The 20,376-nt window shown below is 39.9% G+C and overlaps 2 protein-coding genes across 7 annotated transcripts; one reads left to right on the top strand and one right to left on the bottom strand.

Annotated features, from left to right (window-relative positions):
- Window positions 1-246: 246 nt before the first annotated feature.
- On the bottom strand, window positions 247-11,215 carry LOC120804154 (MAP kinase-activated protein kinase 2-like). Of its 5 annotated transcripts, none has more exons than XM_040153401.1 (10): window positions 10,863-11,215; window positions 6,093-6,232; window positions 5,337-5,401; window positions 5,113-5,192; window positions 4,124-4,250; window positions 2,853-2,928; window positions 2,583-2,707; window positions 1,954-2,039; window positions 1,769-1,849; window positions 247-1,458 (listed from the first exon to the last, which is right to left on the bottom strand). In XM_040153401.1, the coding sequence occupies exons 2-10, from the start codon at window positions 6,230-6,232 to the stop codon at window positions 1,318-1,320; spliced, it is 921 nt and encodes a 306-aa protein (XP_040009335.1). In that variant the 5' UTR covers window positions 10,863-11,215; the 3' UTR covers window positions 247-1,317. The 5 variants fall into 5 exon arrangements, with proteins under 5 accessions (XP_040009335.1, XP_040009333.1, XP_040009332.1 ...); XM_040153399.1 differs by lacking the exon at window positions 10,863-11,215 and adding an exon at window positions 9,260-9,822 and having other exon boundaries at window positions 1,769-1,846; XM_040153398.1 differs by lacking the exon at window positions 10,863-11,215 and adding an exon at window positions 9,260-9,812.
- A 670-nt stretch (window positions 11,216-11,885) lies between these two features.
- Window positions 11,886-20,134, top strand: eif2d (eukaryotic translation initiation factor 2D). Of its 2 annotated transcripts, none has more exons than XR_005709316.1 (15): window positions 11,886-12,195; window positions 13,082-13,272; window positions 13,376-13,459; window positions 13,554-13,644; window positions 13,730-13,837; window positions 15,072-15,346; window positions 15,677-15,794; window positions 15,873-15,918; window positions 16,015-16,121; window positions 16,244-16,390; window positions 17,272-17,361; window positions 18,007-18,102; window positions 18,574-18,746; window positions 19,138-19,258; window positions 19,644-19,757. XR_005709316.1 is itself a non-coding variant. In XM_040151583.1 (15 exons), the coding sequence occupies exons 1-15, from the start codon at window positions 12,140-12,142 to the stop codon at window positions 20,000-20,002; spliced, it is 1,776 nt and encodes a 591-aa protein (XP_040007517.1). In that variant the 5' UTR covers window positions 11,889-12,139; the 3' UTR covers window positions 20,003-20,134. The 2 variants fall into 2 exon arrangements, 1 of the variants encoding a protein (XP_040007517.1); XM_040151583.1 differs by lacking the exon at window positions 18,574-18,746 and adding an exon at window positions 19,932-20,134 and having other exon boundaries at window positions 11,889-12,195; window positions 19,644-19,818.
- The last annotated feature ends 242 nt before the right edge of the window (window positions 20,135-20,376 follow it).

Here is a 20,376-nt window from a genome sequence, read left to right as displayed (position 1 = left end):
AGAGGTGGTGCACTGTTCATCTATGCAGCCACACCTGGAAGAGTTATCGGAAGAAAACCTTTCTTGCATCCTCACCACATAATTCAGCATCATAAGTTTGCAAAGAATCATCTAAACAAGCCTGATGCATTTTGGAAACAAGATGTGTGGACTGATGAAATTTTTGGCCGCAATGAGCAAAGGTATGTTTGCAAAAAAAAGGGTGCCGAATTTCATGAAAAGAACAACTCTCCAACTGTTAAGCACAGGGGTGGATTGATCATGCTTTATGCTTGTGTTGCAGCCAGTGGGAACGGGGAACATTTCACTGGTAGTGGGAAGAATGGATTCAATTATATACCAGCAACTTCTGGGAGCAGACATCACCCCGTCTATAAAAAACGGAAGATGAAAAGAGGATGGATTGTACAACAGGATAATGATCCTAAGAACACCTCAAAGTCCACAATGGACTACCTCAAGAAGCACAAGCTGATGGTTTTGCCAAGGCCCTCACGGTCCCCAACCTAAACATCAAAAATTTGTAGATAGATCTCAAAAGAGCAGTGCATGCAAGACGGCCCAAGAGTCTCACAGAGCTAGAAGCCTTCTGCAAGGAAGAATGGGTGAAAATCCTTTTAAACAAGAACTGAAAGACTCTTAGCTGCTACAAAAAGTGTTTACAAGCTGTGATATTTGCCAAACAGGGTGTTACTAACTACCGACCATGCAGGGTGCCCAAACTTTTGCTTCGGGCCCTTTTCCTTTTTTGTTATTTTGAAACTGTAAAAGATGGAAATAAAAAAGTAATTCTGCTTAAAATATTAAAGAAATGTGTCATATTTAACTTTATGCCTTTGGGAAATCAGTTCATCATTTACTCGATTATCTATTTACAGTAACAGAAAATTTGACCAGGGGGGCTCAAACCTTTTCGTGCCACTGTATATCAAAATATTTAAAATGATCAAAATACGGTGCACATATACACTGATCAGCCACAACATTAAAACTGGTAACTGCTTTTAATGTTGTATGCGATTGGTAGGATGTAAGAATTAGCCTTAGTGCACATACAGAATACTTGCATAGAAAGCGTCCTTTAAGCACATTTACCAAAATGCCTAGAAGGATTTCATGTTTTCAAATTTTGAGAATAAAATCATGAGTTTTACAGAAGAAAATAAAAACAGCTAAAACATACTGTATTACAAAAGCATTGATAATTTCCAGTTTCCCCAAAACTCTTCTTAAAAGCTTTTGTTCCTAAAAAATATTTTGCATGTGTGTGTTTGTGTCTGTGTGAAACGAAATACATATTAAAAAGTCTTTATTTCGCTAGCCTGGAGGTTGTGTGGCTGAGATTTTAGTTTTCTTTCTTCTCTTCAAGAGGAGAGGATTAGTTGAATCTTCAACAGTTTTGATTTTAATTTGATCATAATCCACTCTCATTGTTTGCAGGGCATTTGTCATTTCCTCCTAATAACAACAAAAAAAATATCACTTTTATAAAAATGCATCCCAAGGTGGCGTATGCTCAATGTGCACATCCAGTTTTAAGTAAATATTATAAGGATTTCATTATTCAGTAACAGATTCAGGCAGGAAATATCTATGTCAAAAGCAATAAACTGCCATACATTGTCAAATTCACCCCCCATTTACTCAAGTCACGCACAATTTTTTAACAGCTGCAAAAAGTAAGAGTTGCAAAACAGTTCCTCCAACATCAAAGCTTCTCCTACCTTTTAAACAAGTAGCAAAAAACATGAACAGCACCAAGACTTACCTTAACCTTCTCCCAGACATCTTGTTCCTCGTGCAGCACGCGGCTGGTGTGCAGAGGCGTTTGTGGCACCTCCACGGACTGCTGCAGTGGTGAGAGAATATGGTCAAGTGTTTACCAAATCTCCCAAAGGTCTTTCTAAACTAGCAAATGCTCAAACAGATTCAAGCCTACAGGGAGCTTCTTACATTAATCCAGGGATGGTTTATGAACTCTGTGATGCTCATTCTTTGGGTGGGCTCAGTTTTCAGTAAGTGGCAGATAAGCTGTTTGGCTGCAACAAGAAATCACCATCATTATCATCATTGTTCATTGTTCATGTGTCCCATTATCATACGCAATATACTTGAAGATTTTGCAGTAGCTGCAAATACAGGGACTTTTATTATTTCCAAATGTAATCAATCTGGTCGCCAATTCCTATGAAAACATTTAAATGAATGTTAAATAAAGTGATAAAATCTGAATGGTTCTGCAACGCATAATATACCGAATCACGTAGAGCAGTAACTTATGATTATTTTCATAATTGATTAATTTGCTGTTTTTTTTTTGATTAACTGATTTATTGTTTTTTCTATAAAATGCCAGAAGATAGGGAAGAATGCCTGTTATAATTTTCCACAGACCAAGGGGACATCTTCAAATTTTTTGTTTTGTCTGACCAACAGTATAAAATCCAAAGATATTCAACAATGAAAGGTGTGGGAGCATACATTCAAAGTAAAACAGAAAGTAGAGTTAAGAAAGAGCTTTACAGATAACAGATACAGATAAACCATTTCCTATTTCAATTTCTAACATGCTTCCCTCTTACCTTCTTCAGACACATCAGACCACTCTGGGTTGGGGAACTCGTACTGTCCATTACATATCCGTCTTTTCATCCCTGGGGATATCGCCAGACCATGATATGAGAAAAAAGGAGGATATCCACAAAGTCTGTGTGTAAGACGGAAAGAAATGTCTGATGACAAGACGGATCCTGTTAGTGGCGGTCATTTAGAGAAGTTTCAGTGGGAAAGACGTGTCGCTGCAAAATTAAAATAGTAAATCACAAAAAAATACACCACACTGATTGACTTACAGAATATACATAATGACACCCAGAGACCACATGTCACAGGATCTGTCATACTTCTCTGGACCAAGAACTTCTGGAGCTGCCACAGTTTTGAGAGAAAATATTTAAATTAGACTGGAGAAATTGCTTCTTTTTCACATTTAATGTCTTTCATCATTCTTCGGAAAGACAGATGACTGCAAAAAACACAGGTCATTAAAGTAGCCACTTTCCACAGGAAGCAAACTGTCTGCAGATGTTTTAAATTTTAAATACCCTCAGGGAATTCATGCAATAAAATGACTGTGTCAAGTTAAGTTTGAAAAAGCACATGCCAAAATTTTATGATTCAAAATCTGGTTATAAAAAACTTGACACTGTTGAACTCTAGAGACAATGGAAAGAAAATGCAGGTAGCTTGTATATTGTAATTACATAATTACACATCACAAAGTTACACACGTAATTACCCAAAACAGTATGTTCGGTGCAGTCCCAAGACAAGTAATGCTTTGCACTTAACAGAAGACAATATTTAAACTATATTGTATTGCACAAACACAAAATTCCACAGATTTTTGTCTCACACCCACAAAAATTCATATAACAGAGACTATCCTGTGGACACAGTTGTTTCTACTGACCTATGGCTATCACTGACATCAGGAGGTCAAATCTCCCAGGACCTCACACAATTCAATTTGACGTTCTTCAAAGCAAAAATGCGTGTTCACAGCTGTGACTGCCAAACACCACAGGGGTTACATTAGAGTGTTGAAAAGAGGAGTTTTTGTGATACAGATATCAAAAATGTTGGATAGTGGGGCAGCTGAGACCAGTCTTAAAAACCATCCAGTGAAAGAATAGATCAACATTTTGGGAAATACACTGATTCACTTTCTTGCTGAAAGTTAGGCGAGAACAGAACAATACCACTCTCATATCTGTACCGTAAATATGAAGCTACATCCAGCGACACGTCTGTACAGAAAATATAAAGCTGAGGCCAGCAGCCACTTACCTTAGCTTAGCATAAAGACTGAAGCGTGGTATCGATCGAGAATGGTAACGATCTTTCCGTCGAACCCTCAGCGAAACTTTCCCAAAATGTTGAACTATTCCTTTGACTCCGAATTCATTGCTGTTATGCACTTACACCAACCACATGGTTTGTACCTGATTTGTACGTCACTTTGGATAAAAGCATCTGAATAAATGTACATGGTCTGCATGGACAAATTCCCTAGTGTATCTTCAACCTGATATAATTACATTCTTAAGTTCGGTGGTCTTACCAACGTAGTAGGGGGTAAAACATGGCGTTGCCAATGAGTTCAAAGTGGTGATTTCTTTGGCAAACCCAAAATCAGTCAGCTTGAGGAGGGCATCTTGTCTTCTAGAGGTGTACAGCAGGTTTTCGGGCTGAAAGAAAAAGGAAAAAAAGATTTTGGACAACAGAAATTGAATAACTGTTCAGCTGATCAGCTACAAGAGAAGAAAATTATTAAGAAACAGAAATAGAATTAATAACACATGCAAACCTAAACAAAAGTTATGTGTGTTTCATAATGACGTGCAAGTCGCGCCATTTCTTTTGAAAGTAAGAAACAATATGACCTACAGATCTAATTAAAGATGTTCACCAGCTCACCGGTCACATTTGTCTGGTAATACTTAAAAAACCTTTTTTCCTAGCTTGAGAAGCTATTGAAGAGGTGATAACCACTGACAATTTCAAAATAGAGAGGGAGACATGTAGAACTCTATTCTTGAGGAACAGGAGGTGGGACCACAGTTAAAAATGCTACAGATATGCTGATTATATGCTCAGTTCTCTCATTTTGCAGACTACCCGGTGACACAACAACGCATACGTTGTATGAAGTTAACACTTTGAAGTCCCCGGTTTAGTTTGGCCAGGAACCTCTGTCACATGTTATCTCCCTCTCTTTCTCCCCATAGTTTCTGTTGCCCCAGACTATCAACTAAAGGCAAGCACGTAAATAAATCAGCTTCCATATCCCATCTGGTGGTTCCACTCAAGTGGAATAATGCAGGTTGGACGTAGACTGTCAGTGTAATCAATCTCTAAATACGGGCTCTTTGACATATTCAAGATATTAAATTGTCAGTAAAACTTAAGCATAAGAGAAAAATAACAATTTTACTCAATGCTTTTCATTTCTTAAGAATAATCTAACATTTGGTCCACAAAAATAGTCCGCGCTTTTTGTTTTCTATTGCAGGGTAAGTCTGGCATACAGTATATACAGAGAGGTATTACCTTGATGTCTCTGTGAGCAATATTGATGGAATGCAAGAAATGTATGGCTTCTCCTATACTTTTCATGATGTCCGAGGCCTCTGAATAACAAGGGAGCAGAGGAGAGAGAAATAACATGGACAAGAGTTCATACAGAAAAATAGAAAAAGATTAAACAATTATTCAGCAGCATATTTTAATGATGATAATAGATGATAATAATAACGATAATCTGTTCCTCCTACCTCTTTCTGTAAAGGCATGATTCCCTCTGTCTTGGATATGACTGAATAATTCACCCCCATCCATGCTGTAAATGAAAAAACAGAAGAATTATGTGTGTAAAGGTTTAAGGGTATGTTTATTTTCCTCTAGTTCACCTCAGTGCAAAGGTGATAACATATGTGGCCGCAGTAGCACGAGGCTGTCTAAAGGCTACATATTTTGTGCACACAGAATTTAATTAAGATCCGGCCAATCGTAGCATTTTCTCCCATTTTCTCTGTCCAAAATAATACCCTGCCAGTTAACTCTTTAATTAGAAAACTATTAATCTAAATCTACTGTGGCTGAACATTCCACACTTGCAACCACTTGACTGAAAACTCCGTCATTATCTCAGTCTACTCACTTTTATTGTTTACAGTCCATCATGACACCACATTGCTCATATCATATCCACCTTCGAGTACATTTTCTGTGCTTTCGTATGTGGTGGCTGAAGACATCAGGAAGACGCCTGCCGTGTTACATTCTATACCAAGCAGCCTCTGCCTGCTTTTTATTACTCTCTGCCCTGAAGGGTTCTTGAAACTACTCACCTCAGTTGGTGTGCATTAAAAAAAGAAGCTGGCTCCATCATCACGCAGAGCAACTAATACGTACAAGCCACAACTCCCAGGAGCCATTCAAAAATGAACAATGTCCAGGGAAGGAAATCTACTTTTGTCAACATAATCTTTCATTTTTTAAGACCACACACAGATTATCAGCTAACACACCACTCCATCACAATGAGGAGGCACTTCTTGCCCTGGTAGAGATTCTCATAAACATCTATGATGGGCACAATGTGGGGGCAAGGTGACACCCTCCGGTGGAGCTCCACCTCTCGTCTGGCCTCCGGACAATCCTGCAGCATCTGAAACACAGATTGCCAAAAAAATGACTAGGTCTCAGACTTGTGCCAATTCATTTTGAAAGAGCAACAGCCAAAGGGGAATCTCCAATACTCGCCCAGTCAGTCAGTCACAGACATTCGCGTTTATAGGGCTGGCCCTGCTGTTGCAGACCAGCAAAAAAAAACCCCAGCAAAAGCAAAGAAATGAATAAATCTGAAAGCATGACGAGATTTCAGTTCCAAATGTAGCCATGTAAAGCGGCTCTAGCTGGTAATACGATCATATTTTGTTTGAATTTAGCTAAATTAAATGCCATTTTCCATCTCTGCAGGAACACTATGCCCCACTTACAAATGGAGCTGTTTTTAGTCAATTAATGGATTAGGTGAATGACCTTAACTGAAACTAATTATTTTGACAATTGAAAGAAAAATTTCCAAACATTTGCTGCCTCTAATTTGTCAGATGTGAAGATTTGATCCTTTCTCATTGCAATTTTGGGTGTAGAACAATGAGAATACTGTTAATTCTAGCAAAAAATTGAATAACCTTATATTAGGAGAAGAAATAACTGCATGCTGCATTTCAGGTGAACTGCTCTGTGATATTTTCACAACATCAATCCGTAGCAATCTCGGGGATGTCAATTTTACAATACAATTATCAGACTCTATCAGGGGACCTCACATTAAGATTTACTGTGGTACATTCAGAAACAATCATTTCCTTGACTTTTATATTTGTATTAGTCTGCCTCACACACTATAACCCATAATAGGATGCCCCTTCACAATACCTCACAAATGTTAGTGGCTTATTTAACAGGGTGCAATAGGTTTACTGATGAATTCTTGACTTGACTTGAAGGATAAGACGAGGAAGGCAAACTTGAATCAAAGTGTCACAATCTATAACTGGATGTTTAACTACATACTTATGCTGTAGACACTGTATATTTCGCTGCATTCATGTCTGTCCATTTTGGGTCAAACTCCGCCTGTAAATTTGGCAAAGAAGTTTCTGTAAAGCTGCCGCTGACCTACCTTTCACACTAATTAAGTGTTTTTCTTTTCAATATAAATACCATAAACCTCTATACTGCTGCTGAAGGGGGTGGATATACCTTACCTGACAAATGCAGCTACAAACTAGGAGGCACGCAAGCACAGAAAAGTGGGTGGGAGACACTTGTGTTTTATATAACAGATTAGCATTTAAAGTCTATACAAATATATGGCTCTCCAAAATAGCCCGAAAAAAAGGGACAACTCAATAATCACTATGCTTGTTTTAAACAAACAAAGGTCAGGTAAAAAGATTGGTCATTTGCAGGTTTCTTCACTTTGTTCGGCCATCTTAAAGCACCTTCACAGCCTAATAAAAGCTGAGAGTATCCTATCTGCATGATACCTTGTCCTGCTGTACCCCACCATAAGTCATCATCTCTCAGTCATCTCCGGCCTCTCGCATGAAGCTACTTTTAGACACAGGCATTTTCCCCCCTCCCTCTCTCTCTGGCTGGCAGCCTTCGGAGAGGAAAAGTCAACGCTCCTCTTTAAAAACAGACACCTGAACATGGTAGGCCACAGGCCAGAGCTATTGGTAATGTATGATTTACAAACTCTGGAACAGAAATTACACCCTGAGAAAGCCGTCTGTTGTCTACGAACACCTAAATGCCAGAAAATTACAGGTTTCTGTGATAAAGAAATTCTACAAATCACATTTGATGCCAACAGTGACTCCACCTCTTGAACTCGGGTAGAACTCCGAAATACTCGCCTGTCACTCCAGATGCACCAAGAAAATGGTTACTCTGTAGTTGGACACACCTCACACATGCCCTGGGAGTGACTACTTGATCCCAGAAGAATGCAGTGGGGTAACATACTTATTCATTTATCGCTCCCCACTGGCTGAAACTCAGGCATTTTAATGGAGGATGCACACTGTCCTGAGGACTGTCCTGTGAAACTGGACTGACTGACTGACTGTCAAAAATTTCTTAAAAATCAAAGATAAGAAACAAGCATCCGTTAATTTTCATCTCAGCTTGACACAGTCTGAGTTCAGCCTCACCTGTACTTTCCTAGTCCGGTTCTTAGAATGTGACAAATAGCAGACAAGCTCGATGAACGAAGGTTGTTAGTCAGTGACAGCCAGACTTCAGTCCTGGTTACTGTACACAAATAATGAAAACCGAGTTTCAAAGGCCTCTAAGAAAATCTTCCTCTAAATACGTATATATGTAGATATCAAGTAAATGGCGCAAGAGTAGCCCAACAGCTAAAGGAAATGTTAGATACGTGCACACGGCATTGATGCACAATGCTGTTTTGTTATCCCAAAAAAATCTACATGCACGTACAGCTGCCATGATTAGTTGATTAACTGATTAGTCGATCGACACGTAATTAATCAGCAAATATTTCTATAATCGAATAACCGTTTTAGTCATTTTTTCAGCAAAAATATCAAAATTGATTCTCAAATGTGAGGACTTAATGCTTTGCTTTGTCATGCATGAGAGTAAACTGAATATCTTTGGATTTTAGACTGTCGATCGGACAAAACGGGACCTATGGAGACCTCACCTTGGGCTCTGGGAAATTTGAGCGGGCATTTTTCAATATCTTTTGACATTTCATAGACAAAACGGTTCATCACTTAATTGTAAATAAAATAATTAGCAGAATGATCTATAATGGAAATAATAGTTAGTTGCAGCCCTACGTGGCTCAGTTCTGTGCAATCTATTCCAAACTACTGGATTGGAGTTTTTAAATGACCTTGAAACTAAAAGTAGGCAGAAAATCACAATAAACTCGACAATCCCTCAGTGCGCCGACTGAGATCTCTGTTATTACTTGGGAAAACCGGTGAGAGCTGAGCTCCTGGTAGTAATAGGCGCTGCAAGTGCGTGTTTACTCTCTGAAGAAGACTACACCTCTTTCAATTCACACTCCATAGACCTGTGGTCGTTTGTGGTCGTGATGATTACTACGTTATTGCACAAACCAGTGAGATTAAGACAACAACATGTTTACCTTGAGTGCATACTTTTCTCCACTCTCTTTGTGGAATATTTCCAACACTCTGCCATTTATCCCCATCCCGAGCACCTGACTCGTTACACGGTAATCGTCTGTTATCACATTCCTTCTCATTTCAAGAGGGCTGTTAAAAGGTTTCACGAAAAATTGTGGGAAAGGAGCGGAGTTGAGACTAGGCTGCTGTTGGATCGGGAAAACCGGCTGGTGTTGATTCGACATGTTAACTGACGGCCACACATGAGTGAGACAAAGGGGTGTCCAACAGGTGCGATCCTTGTCTCGCCTCACTGCAAGTCACTGTCTTGGCTGGGCGTTGCACCCAACAGATGGCTCTTGTTGTCCTTGTGTGACATTAGCCCACCGCTAGCAGGGCAGCGACGCAGCTCTGACTCAAGTCCTGCGACGGGCAGCTGTACCGGCCGGGTGGCTGTCCAGAAAGTCCGCTTCCAACTGCGGTTCCCCGTCACACGGCGAGGCAGTTTAGCGGCTGGCTCCGCTAATTTAACTCCATAAATAACATTACATAAATATGATTGTCATTTGATCGATTTAAAAAAAAAAAAAAAAAAAAGGCCAAACTTCCGGGCTGAAATGGTGGACGTTAAAGCAGCATCTCTGTCCGACGGCCGGGCAGGGGCGTGCCGGTAGGGTGTGTGTGTGTGTGTGTGTGTGTGTGTGTGTGTGTGGGTGGGGTGGGGGGGTGTCACTCACTCTGCCACCCGGCTGCCACCCCAAACCCCAAGTCAGGCCTTTTGGGACTACCAGGCCCGCAGGTTTTTGTGAAAAACCAGATACCCGAGTCACGCAGAAAAGAGGTGGAAATCGTGTTGACGTGATTCACTTTGCTCGTTCGGTTCAGACTTTCGTGGTCACTGACTATGCAGTTTGTTCACCTCTTTACTGACGATAACAGGTCACATCACCATTCAAATGCACCCCAGTGTGTCTACGTCTGCGAGTGAACACGCCACTATTTGAGGGCACTTCGCTAAGTACGAAGGCAAAGTGAAATCATCACTTCTCAGATGCACTCAGGTATGTGTGTGTAGATTAGTTCACGCATCACCACTCAAACGTGGCCTTCTTCAGTACAACCAGAAGTGAGTGAAAGCATCACCGCATCATATGGTTCTGGAGATTGGTCCGTAAATAGCCTGTTTATTGTTTTTGTTACTCGTGTGCAACACCGCATGCTTTGAGTTTTGAAGAGACTGAAGTAAAAGATGTAACAAAAGTGTCTGATGTGTCACAGTCACTGCCCCCCGTGCTACGTTATACTCTTTAATAAACCTGTTTTCCAGCGCGTTTGTGAGGTTGAACTGATACACCAGAAAAAAAAAGGCAATGGGAAACTAGCCAATCGCCCTTTTTTTTCTTTTTCTGTTTTTTTTTTTAGCGGGTTTACCAGCGTTTAAAAAACTGCATATACCGGCTTATTTTGGTGTACAAAGGGTATTTGTAAGTGAACGCACCACCACTCAAAGATAGCCGACTTCGGTATGTACAAAGGTAAGTGGACGCATCACCTATTCAAAGGTAGCCTACTTCAGTACATACAAAACACACTTCCTCCCTCCCTCGGTCTCTCTTTACTCACAGGATCCCTCCGTGGCGGCTCAACGTCTCGCTGTGACTCCTTAGCAAAGAGCAAGGACGTTTTCTTTGTAGCTCTGGCGATGGGTTGTCACGGCTGCAGCAGTATTTTTGATTAACTGCTGAGCGGTTGACTCTCTGCTGGACACTGTTCAACAAGGGGGCACTCCAAACGTTAGTCATCTGACTGTGCTCGAAGCAGTTTTTACAACTGCACTGGGCAAATCCTGATCAGTGATGGAGGGCAGCACTCAGATCCTGGACTCAAGTAAAAGTATTAGTGTCACACTGTAAAAAAATCTCCATTACAAGTAAAATCCTGAACTGGAACGTCCTCACTGTCCTTAAAGTATTACAAGCAAAACCACTCAATGCAGAAAATGCACTCCCTGTGAGTGTAACACCATCATATATCATTTGATTATCATTACTCGTGCATTAATGGAAAAGCAGGATTTTGCTGATGTAGTTGATTGAGGTGGAGCCACTTTTTTTTTTTAAAACTGTTTTGCATAACACTGCAACTAATGATTATGTTCATTATGCATCTGCTGATTATTTTCACGATTAATCAATAGATTGTTTGTTTTGTAAAATTTCAGACAGTAGTGATAAATGACTGTCACAATTACCTAAAGTTCAAAGTGACACCTTCACAATGCTTACTTTGTCCAACCAACAGTCCAAACCTCAAATTATTATTATTATTATTATTATTATTATTATTATTATTATTATTATTATTAAAAACAAGTTACTATTTTTCAAATAATTAAAGGGAAAAGTAGCAAATCCTCACTTTTTGCAAGCTGGAACCAAGAAATATTTGGCATTTTTCCATAACTTAAACTAATAATCAAGAGAGTTGCCAATTATTTTTCCGTCACTCAAGTAATCGATTAATGAACAAATCGTTTCAGCTGTACTTGTGTTGGGTTGGGGGCGATATATTACTGACAAGTTTAAAACAGAAGTATAAATAAATAGATAAACTCATTTTTGTCGTCATAATAATCTATGTGTTTCATTCGTCTCGCGGAACTAACGTTATGTCCAATTGTCGAGTTACAGTTTCACATCGGAAATAAATATGCGTCGGACCATCATACCCAGAGAGGAACAGTTGATCAGTGTAAATCCAAAATAAGAAACATGCTAGTCAGTGTCTCCGGTTCATAGGCGTTGTTTTAGGTTATCTTTGCTGGTGTACTGAAAACGGTTACATTATTTCAGAAGCGGACATGTTGAGCTTGTTGCAGTAGTTGTTCGTTTTCTTAGAAGATGTTTGCCAAACCGTTCCGTGTCAAATCTAACACGGTGATAAAAGGATCAGACAGGTGAGTCAGTGCTGCAGCCAGCTCAAACCAAAATAGTTACTTTTACTCGGAGCCATTTATTCTGTGTTTTTTTCAATGTAGTCAATTATTGCAAAATACTCTCACCATCTAAAGGCCGCCGAAGACCTCAACTGACATTCCCAGCGTACTGCTTGTGTTAAACTTCATGTTTGTCCACGACGCTCCGTGTGTAATAGATTCACACCCAAGCTGTGTGTATTTGCTAGTTAGTTGTATTTAGCTATCTTGAATTTCCTGTAAATCCCAGCATCTGGACTGAGATGGAAAAAATCAGCACATGATTAGCTGACAGTGTGTCAGTATCCAGCTAAATATTGTTTATCATTGTAATGTTATTTTAGAATTTTTGTTCATGCTGTAATTAAATACAAGACTTTTCTTTCGAAATTAACAGTGCAAAGCCAACAAATCAAATTCATCTCAAATTTGAGAATCTGTAACAATCAAATATTTTGCATTACTGCTTGAAAAAGTAATTAAACTATTATTTCATTATCATAATAGTTGCCAGTTATTTTCCTTTTGACGAACTAATTGATTAATCGTTTCAGCTCCAGGATGAATAGCAACTTCTGGTTATGATATCGCTCAGCCCTGGTGGCTAGAGTCGCACTGATTTAGTAGGTAAATGCCTGCAAATTCCTGTTCACTGGGACAGATTATTCACCAATCACTCAGCATTCATAGAAAGAGGGCACAAATAACACCAAAATTTCAGAGGACATTTATATTTCTTTGGCAAGCAGGCCTTGTATTAAATATTGCATCTCTAAAATATGCAAAATATGTACCTTATCTGTAGCAGTAGGTATTGAAAGTGTGACATTACCCACTGAATGAGACTTGTTTTTGTTACTGTCTTTAGGAGAAAGCTCAAAGCTGACGTATCTGCAGCCTTTCCTTCACTCTCTGCTGAAGAGCTGTCGGAGCTGGTCCCCAACAAAGAGGAATTAAATGTAGTGAAGATTTATGCACATAAAGGCGATGCTGTGACACTTTATGTTCTTCACAAAAATCCACTGTTCTTTGAACTAGAGAAACGACTTCATCCTACAGGTAGTAAGCTGGCTATTAAGTAACACTGAGATGACTGAGTTGCTGTGATGCTGAAAGCTCCTTTAAGTGACTTATTTTGACTTTGCATTGTTATATTTTTCAGTGTATGTGCTGTGGCGCTACCCTGCTCTCCTGCCAACATTCAGGACATGGCCTCCTGTGCTTCAGAAGTTGATCGGCGGAGCAGGTATGTTCCTTTTTCTATGATCAAGACCTGGTCTGATGTTTAATACTGAACATTTAAATTGACGTTAAGTAAAAAAAACTGTGTTTCCCCAAAGATCTCATGCTGCCAGGCGTAGTGGTGCCTACAAGTGGTCTTCCCGATGTGACACAGGGCGACTGCTGTGCTGTTACATTAGTGAACAATAGGTAAGTTATTCTAAAAGACTTGGAAAGATTTCTAACACGTTCCTCACAGATTAAATTGTGACACTGTTCTCCTGGTTGATTGTAGAGCCCCTGTTGCAGTCGGCACAGCTGCAGTGTCCAGTGCAGATATGCGCAGTTCAGGCATGAAAGGAAGAGGAGTGTGTGTTCTCCACACATACATGGATAATCTCTGGTGAGTAGCTTCCATCCCCTTACATTGTGTGAATGACCATTTCCAGCAGAGTATGACATTTTGGGAAATATGTGTCGTCTTAGCTTGACGAAAGTTTGATGAAAAGATCGATACCACTCTCATAACTGTTCATCAAATATGAAGCTACTGCCAGCAGCCGATTAGCTTACCTTTAAGACTGTAACTGGACAGAGCCAGGCTAGCTTTTTTTCCCCCTGTTTCCAGTCTTTGGGCTAAGCTAAGCTAACCATCTAGGGGCTGTAGCTGTATATTTACCAGAGAGATGTGAGAGTGATATTGCTGTTGTCTATTGATTATTGAGATCCCCATAAGTTGTGGCCTTCCAGGGATCCAAATTAATCAACAAGTTTGCACTTGCAATAGATACAGCAAACAATGCAGTTACATCGCCATTGCTATTACCTGTCTTCAGCCCTCAGCCATTGGTGATGATTATGCATTTTATCTATTCTTGCCAGTAAATCAAGATGAGACAGTAATATGGCTTGTGTAACCTTCCAGGTGAGCTACCCTTAGGACAGTTGCCCCCGGACAGTTTAGCCTCACTCATAAGCATATTTTTCCTTCTTCAGGTGGAAAGTATAAGTAGGCCCTAAGCGCACCACTCCTGTGTCCATCTCAGGGACTGCTGTGAAGTTGATAGAGCAAAGCTGACCCAGTCCCCAATGGCCATTGTAATAACAACCAAGGTTGTAAAGATACGAAGGACCGAGACTCCGGTCATGGGAGTGAACAGTCATAACAGAGGGGTCCTTCAGCTTCTGAAGGGCCCCTGGGAAAGTACGGCATGAAATATACAATGTGAGCTAGGTTAATGTGGTTGAATGTTTAGGATTTTGTACCTAATAGAACCTTCACACATGCATGAATAGCTGCTGTGGTCCCATGAAGAATATCCTTATTTTGACATGTAGCAAGTTTTGTATGAGTTTTGCATGGGTTTAAATATGCTCTGCAAAGAAGATGACCTTCAGAATTGGGTGGCATTAACTTGTATTGCTCATCTCTATTCTCCTCGGCCAAGCTTCAAGAAACGCTTCTGCTTAAAACATCTGGGTCTTCCATCACGGGTTAACCAGCTCAGAAGATTCACATCACATTTATCACAATCACTCACCCATTTCTTTTCTTTTTTTTTAATGTTCAATCATTCTCTAAGTCGAGTCGAGTAAACGTTGCACATGTGGTTTTTTATATCCTTTTTTTTTTTTAGGGCTTTTGGGGATAAGTCAGGTCCTCCTACTTTATCGGATGCAGATAGCGAAGGACATGGGATGAATGGAGAAGAATATGAGGATAATGAGGAGGACGAAGAGAAGGAGGAGGTTGAGAAGTGTGTGGAGGAGGAGCAGATTCCTGGGGAAACGGTCACAGATCCAGTCTTTTCTCGTATTGAGGAGCTGAGTCTAGCTGAGCAGGAGGAAGAGAAGGGTGAAAAGGGCAATGAGGAAGACGATAAAAACCAGGACGAGCAGAAAACGCCACAAGGTACCAGATTTAGTCACATCTCCCATCACGTTTGTTAAAATTTAATTTAAAAGGGAATTATTTCAGATTGTACATCTCACTTTGAAGAACTTACCACCACAGTTATGCAAAATGTTCTTTTAATAAGATTTATCCACAGCTTCATAAGTCCTGTTATCTCAGCTTGAAATCAATTTTTCACATATTCACTACTAAATGGTTTATGGGGCAATGTGACCATGGTTCTGTTTTGTTAATTCAAGTGAAGAATAATATTTTCGCATGTGGCAAAACATGAGCCTGTTGAGAGAGAGAAGTTTTTGACGCAGATACCGTACCCTGATTTCACAGAGGTAATGGATGCCCTACTCGTGCAGTGTTTTCTGCATGCCCTTAAGAGCAAGGTGAAGAAATCAGAGCTCCCTCTACTGACCAGTACATTTCTCCGCAACCACATGTTCTCCTGCTGGTAAAGTACAGTTCATCTTTTAAGAAGTGCTGGGGAGGAATTAAATTTAGTACTGAAAATTACGTTGTATTTTTTCAGCCCAAGTGGAAAGCAACTTGATATCAAGAAATCCAGCTATAAAAAGGTATAGCAGATGACCAGAATGTGACATTTACACATATAAATAGACTAATTTATAACTCCTCCACTAGGCATCTATTCACTGTTTTTCCCCAAACAGCTGTCCAAGTTTCTTCAGGCCATGCAGCAGCAGCACAACCTTGTGCGAGTGAAAGAACTGGCCAAGGGTGTGGAGAGCATTGTGGAGGTCGACTGGAAAAATCCAGAGTGAGTCAAGCCCTGCCTAACCTTAAGGTAGTTCTTGGTTGAGATTCAAACTCACAACCTGTCCACATCCACACTGACAAGGCCCTCTTTTTTTTCTGTTGCATTACTCTAACACTTTATAGACTGCGTTTGTTCAACGTTCCTAAGGAAACGGATGGTGAAGCAGCTCCTGTTCAGGAAGGAGAAACTCCGTACCATCCTCCTGAGATCACATATCTGTACTCGGTGTCTGCTCGGCTGGAGCCTCTCTTTCTGGATGCAAACAAGAGGTGGGGTGTGTGTGAGTGCATGCTTCTGCTTCCCCTTCTGACAGTGGGGGGACATAGAAGGGAGAGTGTAATCCTGCGTGTAAGCAAACATCCACAAGTTTCAAGTTCACTTGAATGAGACTGAAAATCCCTACCAGCTCCGGGAGGGCTGCGCTGTAGCTGACCTCGACCTCTGAGCTTCCTGCGAGGGAATAAGACAATATTCCCACACAATTCTTTATCGTAAAAACTTTTTCCAAATCAGTCCTTTGCTCACTCATTTACTACTCCATATACTCTATAATAGTCACTCAATAGTTTTCTCTCTAGGCACTAAATTGAAATTTTTCATGCTGCAGAATCATTTTGTGTCATTACTGACAACCACAGTGTCATGAGACTGTTATTTTCCGCATCTATAAAATATGACGCTCTGCATTTGGGGGAGAGCTGATAGAAAGTAGTGTACAGTCATTCTGACATGTCGCGGTAGGAAAAGCGCAGATGTTACTAATAACCTTAACAGTAGTTCAGTTTTATTCAAGAATCCCACTAAGAAATGACAGTGTGACAGTGAGCCAGCATGCACAACACCACTTCTCTTGGATGTTTGACCTTCTCTGTGCACAGTTTGTTTGCACATTCATCTGCTGAAGTTGGAAAGTTTCTCTGACCGTTTTAAATATGAGTTTAAGGCGTGTATATGAGCATGAGCATGATGTTGCGACACTGTCGACCTACTCTATATTAAAATTGCCCTGAGATAAACCTATGATTTGGCACTATATAAATAAAATTGAATTGAATTGAATTGAATTGAATTGAATTCAGTAGCATTACAAAAATATATGGAAACTCAAACTGAAGATACCTTGATACATTTGTGCTTTGGTTCCCTGCAGGAAAGGAACAATCCTGCAGCCTGCTGAAGTGAGAAGTATTGTCATGGAGTATGTGAAGAAGAATGAACTGGTGGTTGAAAATAATAAAAAGTAAGTAGGTGCTTAAATTCTCTTAAGGGAAATCGGTGTGTTGACGACATAGAGTGCATCTGAAAACAACAGATATCAGCACATAATGTCAGTGTTACCTCCACCAACAGAGTTTGGTAGAGCTCATGGTTTTGCTGTATTTTGTGTTTGTCTATGAGGATGTTCTAAGAATGATTTAATGAATTTGCATCTGACAATCAAACTCTGTGTCTGTCAGCTGACACAAGAGGAAGAGGAATCTCCATTCTTGGAATAATCAACACAACACTGAAGACACTGAGCTCAGTGATGGTTTAAATATAACCACCCTGCCAGTTTATTCATAACTGGATGCAGTAGTTAAAGGACAGGCTTAGTGGCCACTGAACAAATATAGAGCTGACCTCAGGACATATGATGTTTTTATAACTGGCTAAAATGCTTAAATGTGACTCAGAAACTGAGGAGACATCTCATGTTTCTCATGAAAATTTGTGCATCATCTGATGTGAAACAAATTGGTAATGACTGACGTGAGAAATTAAATAAAATCTGTCATGGTCCTGGACAGCACGTTTCCTGTTGACATGTTGAGAGCCATCAACTGTATGATGTGACCCCCCCCCCATTACAAGTACCTTAATAAGCTTTTCTCACCTCTGACAGTTACGTGACCATAAACCCGACTCTATGTGACTGCTTGCTGGAGAAATCAGAGTACCAGGAGGTAGAGTCTCTCAAGTGGGATGACCTCTTCAGCAGGTTAAGACTTATTTTATTATTTTATATCTCATTTTGTTCTTTAAGGGACCATGTACAATATTGAACAAAAATGCTGTCATTACCCATTCCATTCAGTTCTTGAATACCATCATCCATTATACCAGCCTGAGTCAGCAGCGAACATACTGTATTTACTAATTCCGGCAGATGGAGGCAGTCAGCATCATCACTGTGGGAGGAGCATGGGATAAAATAATCACCCTAATGCCACCTTTAATCCAGATCTGATATGTAAACAACAGTATCACTGCTGCTTTTAAGTCTGAGCAGCAGTGATATAATCTGTGGCCCTGGCCGGAAAAAAGCAAAGACCTCCCTTGCATTTCTTTTTCCAATCCCGGGAGTTTTTAAGAATTAACAGTGTCGTCATCTATTTGAAGGATTTCTGATGACTTTGATGAGTGAAGTGGGAGTGTCTATTTTTAAGCCAGATTTATACGTCTGCATCAGGGTGTTGCAGAAGGTCTGTAGCTCCACTGGAGGTGCTGCTGAGGCTGACATGCACCTCCTCAAAACATGTGAATACACATTGTGGGCTACGAAGATACCACATGGAGACCACAAGATTTGCTGTGATTTGCTTGGCCAGGAGAGATTGTTGATAGCGAAGACAACAGAGCAAGGTGAAGAAAGGTCCAGTGTTCGTGTCTTTTCAGAAACGCTAGACATATATATATTTGTGATGTAGCAAAGACTTTTTCAGGGCAGTCCTTATTACTTTGGGTAAATGAAGATTGCATGGCTTGGTTATCATCTCCTTTGAAGGTAGCAATAACATTTCAAGTGCAGACCTTCACATTATCTCACTGAATGTGAATGAAAGAAGTATAAGTACAATTTTAGTTTACATGTGTTTTTGATAATCACATGCTATACATTGCTATGTTAGACGGACATGTACAGTAGATAAATTAGTAGACACAATTCAACAGTATCTCCTATCCTCTGCCAGTGTCCATCTCTCTATCATCCAACATTTGGTGCTGATTAACCAATTAAACCTCATTTTCACAGGACGTTGGGAAGAATGCAAGAATGCTATCAAGTTATGTTCCCTGGACAAACACCCATAATAAAGAAGGGCCACATTGAGCCCATAGAGATCTCTGTGGCTTCTCGAGGCTCCAATAAAAAGGTGACAACTTAAGCTACAATCTCTTTCATTTTCCCAGCTATAGACCATTGTAGATTTTTTCAAAAGTCTTTTTATATTCACTAGTTTACAGTCAACTTCCATGCTAAATACTCTGAGGCTGTATTTAGAAACAGCTGTGCTTTGAGCTAAATGATAACTGTAGCATGCTAACATACTCACGGTGACAATGCTAACATGCTGTTTGTTCAGCAGATATAATGTTGACTATTTTTGCCATCTTAGTTTAGCATGTTTAAATTGCAAAATTTAAATTTTGACCTAACGATGCCATGAGATTAACAGTTAAGGGTTCCCAAAAATTATCAGTTTTTCTATCAGCCTGGCTGATTTATTGGTATAACAGTTTCCATGTGGTATTCTGTAGGTGACTCTAATAAAAAACCTGGAAGTGTACGGTTTGGATCCTGCTGTTGTGGCCACTGCTTTGCAGTACAGAGTCCAGGCCAGCTCCGTCTTACATCCCATCCCTGGGGCCAAGGATAAAGTCCTGGTCCAGATCCAAGGCAACCAGATTCACCAAGCTGGCAATTTACTTTTAGGTTTGAAACTTAATAATACTTAAAATATCTCACAATTTCTCTCAATTGTTTCTCTCAATTGCTTTATTTGTACCAAGAAATTAAGTTTGTCTAATCTTTTATTTAAATTTTAGATCACTATCAAATTCCTCGCAAGTACATCCAAGGACTAGACAAAGCTCTGAAAGGTGGCAAGAAGAAGTAGCATTTCTACCTGCTATACAAGCTGTTTACTTTCTTTTAAAGCTGCTTTACTGTATGTAAACATAACAACAACAAACTGTTCACCTTTCATGTAATAAAGTTGATTCACTGTCAACTTCTGAAGGTTGATGAATGACGTTGTTACTGCTTTATTGTTCTGAGTTGGCTACCAGAGATATTTCAGAGTAAAGTTACTGATGGGGCAGTTAAACCAGACGAGCATTGTTTCACTCCAAGGTAATTCATTTCTGATGTTGAAAGAACATGAGGACAAAACTCTTATCTCAGATTTAGATCATCAAAACCATTAAACATACAGTGAAACCGCCAAACTGGTCAAACACTGATGTAAGCATAGATTGTATTAGATAGAAA

The sequence above is a fragment of the Xiphias gladius genome, chromosome 18, assembly GCF_016859285.1.
Source record: "Xiphias gladius isolate SHS-SW01 ecotype Sanya breed wild chromosome 18, ASM1685928v1, whole genome shotgun sequence".
In the NCBI taxonomy this organism is placed as follows: Eukaryota; Metazoa; Chordata; class Actinopteri; order Istiophoriformes; family Xiphiidae; genus Xiphias; species Xiphias gladius.
The sequence above is the reverse complement of the archived record's forward strand: the minus strand, read 5'-3'. Positions and strand labels throughout refer to the sequence as shown.

Excerpts from the sequence above, each read along its gene's own strand:
- LOC120804154 (XM_040153398.1), bottom strand. The coding sequence starts at position 9,484 with ATGTCGAATCAACACCAGCCGGTTTTCCCGATCCAACAGCAGCCTAGT. Across the intron at positions 6,233-9,259 it reads GAGAAAAGTATGCACTCAAG|ATGCTGCAGGATTGTCCGGA; the intron begins GTAAACATGTTG and ends TCTGTGTTTCAG. Across the intron at positions 5,402-6,092 it reads CTCCTCATTGTGATGGAGTG|CATGGATGGGGGTGAATTAT; the intron begins GTGTGTTAGCTG and ends TTTCATTTACAG.
- eif2d (XM_040151583.1), top strand. The coding sequence starts at position 12,140 with ATGTTTGCCAAACCGTTCCGTGTCAAATCTAACACGGTGATAAAAGGA. Across the intron at positions 15,919-16,014 it reads AGAAATCCAGCTATAAAAAG|CTGTCCAAGTTTCTTCAGGC; the intron begins GTATAGCAGATG and ends TTCCCCAAACAG. Across the intron at positions 18,103-19,137 it reads TGGGATGACCTCTTCAGCAG|GACGTTGGGAAGAATGCAAG; the intron begins GTTAAGACTTAT and ends TCATTTTCACAG.